The sequence below is a fragment of the Hibiscus syriacus genome, unplaced genomic scaffold (assembly GCF_006381635.1).
Source record: "Hibiscus syriacus cultivar Baekdansim isolate YM2019G1 unplaced genomic scaffold, ASM638163v2 tig00003041_pilon, whole genome shotgun sequence".
NCBI classification, from domain to species: Eukaryota; Viridiplantae; Streptophyta; class Magnoliopsida; order Malvales; family Malvaceae; genus Hibiscus; species Hibiscus syriacus.
Genome location: NW_024061960.1, coordinates 772,552 through 779,506, shown reverse-complemented (window position 1 = coordinate 779,506; position 6,955 = coordinate 772,552). Strand labels below are relative to the sequence as shown.

Below are 6,955 nucleotides of genomic sequence, written 5' to 3'. Positions count from 1 at the left end.
CCTGGCCAGGGTAGGTGAATTACTACCACCATCAGGTCTATCACCTTTCACTTCCCTTCGAAAGCTTTCATAATCAAGCATCTAATATAACCTAACAATTCTATTCTATTAATAAGACAACACACTCCTTACACTATCATATCAGAAATTTTTCTTTTTGTTGGCATGTACACATTTTAAAACTCATTTAACTTTGGTTTATACCTAGAATCAGCTAAACCTTAGCTCTGATACCATTAAATATAACAACCCCAACCCATATCCGACCTGGATACGAATCCGAGGTGTCACATTAACTTTTCCCAAAATATTTTCTCTTACAAAATCATTGAAAATTTTAAACTTTCATTAACATTAAAAATAAAATGATTTACATACAATAATTCAAAAAGTTTACAAACTTATCAGAGCGTATACAATACAAATCATTTATTTACATGCCAACTACATTTTTTATAAAAAAATATATACTATTCAAATACTTTTCTAATCTGATCTTTGGAAATGAGAAGCTAACCTGACTAGCCTATCATTGCTCATCTTCTTGCTTCTTGGAACACGCTAAGTCGTTGACTTAGTGAGGCATATAAAACTTATAAAGGGAAACTTGAATGCGTAACAATACCAGAACATTTTATATCATCCTACATACAAAATCATATAATATTACATATAACAAAATGTATACATACACATATGTTATCATTATCAATATTATTTTCATTAATACCATTTATCATGTAATATTGTACTTATCATTTATACAATTCATATAACACATTTCACCCAGAAACACACATAACAATCACACAATGTTTATTATGTTATGTCTTTTATTTGTCCATGGTACACTTGTGAGAACTAAAGATATGTGAGTACATTGAGATTGTGCACAAATGCTGTCACCACAACTCGTATAAATTTCCACTGAGTGGCATATAAAATTGTCCCGAAGGACCACGTAAAAATGTCTCGAAGGACCACATATATGTCCCAAATGACCACGTAGAACCCTCGACTCTTGGCATACCAACTATACCCCTAGCTCTCTTATCACGTAACATGGGCATTGTCATTTATCATAATTCTTATAAGTCATTTCACATAGGCATATAATCTCATAGCTTCTTATCACATAGCTCCTGTAACATTTTCGTATAGTCTCATACCTTATTTCACTTTCTATTGTTATCACATTTTCACATAGACATATAATCACATAATTCCTTGACACGTAGCTTATATCACATGTTAATATAATCAATTATATCTTATCGTATAGCTTATGCCACATTATCCTATTGTCGCATAAATCAAATCACATAACTAATATATTGTTCTCACATCTTCATATAAATCATATAACATGTAACTCCTCATCACATAGTTTAGTTTATACCACAGTTTCATATATGTACACAATTCAGTTTTACATATCTTATATCGCTGGTTCATATAATAGTTTTATGTTAACCTCACATAGCTTATTTTACTTTTTCACTTATTAATATAATTTCATTATACCAATTCCTATAAATTATTACACAATCATGTACTCATTTTCATATAGTCCATATATCAATGCCATATAACTTATATCCTAGTTTCACATAATCACTATATCACATTTCTTATATATTAATTTCCTATATTCTCTTAGTTCAGTTTCACATAGCTTGTCACATAGACATATTCTCATAACTTATTATCACCTAGTTCCTATAACATTCTAATATGATTTCTTGGATCTTTGTACTATACCTCATACCACATAGGAATCTAACAAGTTTTAGATCATAGTTTCATTTAAACAAATAGACCTCCTTATATAGCTTATCTGACATGTTCAGATACTCATTTATGTCAATATCTCCTAACTTATATTCCGTTCTCATATTATCATTTAGGTCAACCCTACCTAGTTTATCTCACTTTTCATTTAATCACCTAAATCTAATTCATATAATTCATATATTGTTATCATGTAATTACCTATATCCTTATCACATAAATTAACATATAACACATAGTTACCACACATACATGTATTCATACAATTACTATATAGCACATACAATAACATATGACAACTATGGCTCTATTCATGTACTCATGCATATATAATAATCATATCAAGCACATACTAATATTCATAAATTCATGCAATCAAACCTTGGAAATAAACTCATCGCGAGTCTTATTTCCATACCACCATATACACAATAGCATGCACTCAACTTAGCCTAACTAGTCCCAGCAATACATTTATCTCTTTCTTGATCAATCTTATCTTGTTGACTCATCTGGTACTTGCTTTCGTTCGATATCTACACGATACATATAATCGATATGAATATCTTAATTCTAATTACTTATAACCAATCATCATAAATTAAGCTAAAATAAATACTTAATTTATCATTTCATGCTCAATAGTATCGGTACTCCCTCTACAGTACCGATACTTTCCTTATATGGTATCAATACCTCCCTTCGGTACCATACCATTTTAATGTTCTGGAGAATTATCTTGGAAATGGTATTGATACTATACCCTTGGTATCAATACTATACTCCTTACTCAGTATCGATACCTTATTCAACCAGTATCAATATTACCCTTTGAATTCAACTGATTTTGCCTTGAAGTATCGATACTGTTCTTCCAGTACCGATACTCCATGCCCAGAATTGCCATTTCCATTCCATAAATCAACCAAAACTCACATAATTCTTCTTCTATAACCTCCTTTTAACCCTTTAAGATTAACTACACTTATTCAAATCAACTTATATCATTTTAACTCATCCTGATATCCAATATCCCACATACTCACTTGAATTCAATAATCATATCAATTTATCAACATGTTCCAAATTCATTTCTAAGACTTTGAATTTCTTATTTCAGCTTATGAAAAGTCAAATTTAGCCTCAAAATTCATTTACAACATCTTTATTAACAATTCACTTAAAAACTCTTTATATTTAATCTTTCATAACTTATCCACCTTTGAGTTTTAAACCACTTTAATATTTCCTTAAGCTTTCTTAACACTCCAAAAATCAAAACTAAACTTAAAACTCAAGAAATAATCAGCTTACCAAGACTCACCTTTTAAATGGAGCTCACTGCAATGAGGGAGAAGATAACAATGGTTTCCAAACTTTTCTTTTACCCTTTATTCCTTTATCCACGTGAATAAATCCCTTATAAAGGGAATATAAAAATATTTCCTTAGAAAAGACCAATTTTCCCTTATTTCATTCAATATTTACTAAATAATCCTTCACACAATATTCCCAATAAATCCCTAAACTTTTTAATTTTCTAAAATTCATCACCAAGTTTTACATTTTAGTCACTCGCCTGATTTTTGAGATTTTACAATAATTTTCAGTGCTTGTAAGTTGAAGCGAAATTAAAGAAATTCTAGGGGTGTTAGAAGGATGAAGATAAAGAATGCGGTTGTGATCAATGATCTCAACGATTGTCAGATGCATGATCGAAAAACAAAAAAAAAAGAGAAAAAACAATGAACAAAGGACAAACGAACCAAATAAAATAGAGTAACCGTAAGACAAAAAAAGAACGGCCCAACAAATGTAGCTCAAACAACCTAGCTATCTGATACCATGTTAAGAAACTAAACCCAATTGAAAATATTACTTCATGTATTTCATCATCATAATAATGTTTACATACTACACTATTTTATATAATACAAAGTAATAAGAATAATATGTAACTAATTGATTACTAACTATTATAACTAATTATAAAATGACTAGCTACATATTATCTCAACAAATAATAAATGATATTATATTTTTATGTTTTGATAATAGTATTCACATAAAAATATTAAATAAATTATTCTAATATTTTAAAAATAATAATAATAATATTTTTAATAACTAATATTATTTATTGTATTCAATATTTATAATAAATAGTTTTTAAAAAATTTACTAACCAATAAGAAATGATTTACACAACATCATTCAAATATTGTAAAATGATTTCAAGAAATTGTTTTTTCAAAAATATAATTCACTTTACAAAAATTATTTTCTAAACTATATTTTCCGTGAAATAAACAAACCCTTAATATTTTCTAATAAGAAATGATTTTATTTTGTTAAATTATTGTACTCAGACTTAAAGGTACACAAAAAATCCGAATATCCGATTTTACGTAAAAAATATCCGAAACCGGATTTGGGAAAAACCGGTTTTTTTTAAATCGGATCGGATATTTTAAAACCGGATAGTATAACCGGTTTGGGAAAAAATTGGACGACCGGATTTTTTACCGGATTAAAAAACGGTTTGAAAAAAACCGGATAAAAAACCAATTTTTTATCCGGAAAAAAATCCGGTCTGGGTTTAAAAAATTGGATGACCGGATTTTTTACCGGATTAAAAACCAGTTTTTTCAAACCGAAATCGGTTACACCGGTTACATCATCCGACCCTCCAAACCGGTTACATCATCCGACTCTCCAAACCGGTTATAATCCGAACCAGTTTTTTTATAAACCAATTTTTTGACTTGGTGAAAAAACCGGATCGATTTTTATCCGATCCGGATCAGATTTAAATACAGCTATGTGCATCTCTACTTAGACTAATGTTAAATAGTTTGCATATAAACAAAATCCATTTAATGGGGAAACAAACTGATTATTTTATCTTTTAAAAAATATTATTAATCTCAATATATACTCAAAGTCGAGAATAAAATATAAAAATATATTAAATATTTATAAGATAGGACACCGTATAAATTCGGTGGCGTAGTGGAGGCATTAACGCCTCGTCCCTTCGGTGATGCTTCTGTATTTTCAAAGGCATAAATTTCCTTCCACGTGTCTCAAAAAATATACATAAATAACTCCATTATTGGGAAGAATTTCTCTCTCACTTGACTCAGAAAAATTCAAAATAATGTCTTCAATCTTAGCCTTGGCGTTGGTTCTCATTGGAACGCTATGTTCCTTCTTCTACATCTTTCGCACCACCGTATTCCGCCAAAACCACGACAAAAATGGCCGGAAACTGCCACCGGGTCCCCGCGCCCTACCGATAATCGGCAACCTCCATATGCTAGGAAAGCTTCCACACCAAAGCCTTCATCATCTAGCCAAAAGATACGGCCCCATAATGTCACTAAGGCTAGGCTCTGTACCAACAATCGTGGTGTCATCACCTGCTGCAGCAGAACTATTCCTCAAAACCCATGACCTTGTTTTCTCTAGCAGGCCTAAAATGCAAGCTTCAGAATACTTGTCTTATGGTTCCAAGGGCATGGTTTTTACCCAGTACGGTTCCTATTGGCGAACTGTTCGGAAATGGTGTACTTTGCATCTCCTTAGTGCTTCAAAAGTTGAAGAATTTACCCCAGTAAGGAAGGCGCATCTACGGTCATTGGTTGAATCCGTAAAGAAGTCAGCGGTGGCGGGCGAGGTGGTGGACCTTACCAGAAAGGTCGGCGAGCTTATCGAAGATACCATGTGTCTGATGATTTTCGGGCAAGATAAGGATGATGGGTTCAACCTGAGGTCCCTAATTGATCAAACCATGCATCTCCATGGACTCTTCAATATTTCAGATTTTATTCCTTATCTTGCTCCACTTGACCTTCAGGTTTGTCTCTTCCTTTCCCAAACAATGGTGAATTCTTGGTGATGATGAATATTAACTCAGGTTGATGACTATCCCCCTTCTATATCGTACATCCTCAGGGAATAGGACGAAGGCTTCGGAGGACGAGTAAGTTGCTTGATGCAGTGTTCGAGAAAATAATTGATGAACATGTGCAAGGAACCGATCCCAATAGTCTAAAACCTCACAAAGATTTCGTTGATATGATGATTTTCATGTTGAATCAACCAATGAACCCTCACGACGAAGAGCAACCCTACATAATTGAAAGAAACAACGTCAAGGCTATATTATTGGATATGACTGCTGCTTCATTTGATACTTCAGCTATCGTCATAGTGTGGGCATTTTCAGAAATTCTAAGGCATCGTCGAGTGATGATTCGTCTCCAACAAGAGTTGGAGGCCGTGGTTGGAAGGAATAGACTTGTTGAAGAATCAGATCTATCAAAATTGTTGTATTTAGATATGGTTGTGAAAGAAAGTACGAGGTTACATCCAGTTGCTCCGTTCTTAGTTCCACGCGAGTCCATGGAAGATGTTATTGTTGATGGATATTTCATACCTAAGAAATCGAGAATCTTGGTGAATACTTGGTCGATGGCTCGAGCCCGGAGTATATGGTCGGAAAATGCTGAAGAATTCTTGCCGGAAAGATTCATTGGTAGTAACATTGATCTCCGAGGACATGATTTTGAACTCATTCCGTTCGGATCAGGTCGTAGAGGATGCCCTGGAATGCAATTAGCCTTGATCACAGTGCGTCTAGTTCTAGCTCAACTAATCCATTGCTTTGACTGGGAATTGCCTGATGGGATGCAGCCTAATGAACTGGACATGAGCGAAATCTTTGGCCTCTCATTGCCAAGGGATAATCATTTACTGGCAAAGCCAACTTATCGTCTACTTGAATAAAGCAATGTGAAATAAGCTTTAATATTTATTTTCAAATAAATTAAATTGTAATGGAAAAGCTTTAATATTTTTAATTTTAATTTTCCTACCATCAAAATTATATATATTTTACTAATAATCAGTTGGTCCAATAAGATGAGGAACAAAATCCCTTAAGCATGGTTAGAAATTTAAATTCTAACGTTTGTGAATGGAGCAAATTGAATTGAGAGAGTCGTCTTCATCTCTGTAATACCCGATCCGAATTAATCGATCAATAGATCGGATACCAGTTATTATACCAATAAATTTACATATATTTTAGCGAAGGACATAATACAACTGGTTTATGAGTAATCAAAATTTTTCTCCGGATCAGTTACATGACTCCTTA

At 32.5% G+C, this 6,955-nt stretch overlaps 1 protein-coding gene across 1 annotated transcript; it reads left to right on the top strand.

Annotated features, from left to right (window-relative positions):
- Nucleotides 1–4,943: 4,943 nt before the first annotated feature.
- On the top strand, nucleotides 4,944–6,592 carry LOC120168287 (cytochrome P450 CYP736A12-like). Its single transcript, XM_039177067.1, has 2 exons — nucleotides 4,944–5,650; nucleotides 5,749–6,592. Exons 1-2 carry the CDS (start codon nucleotides 4,952–4,954, stop codon nucleotides 6,580–6,582), a joined length of 1,533 nt encoding a protein of 510 aa, XP_039032998.1. The 5' UTR covers nucleotides 4,944–4,951; the 3' UTR covers nucleotides 6,583–6,592.
- Nucleotides 6,593–6,955: the final 363 nt, after the last annotated feature.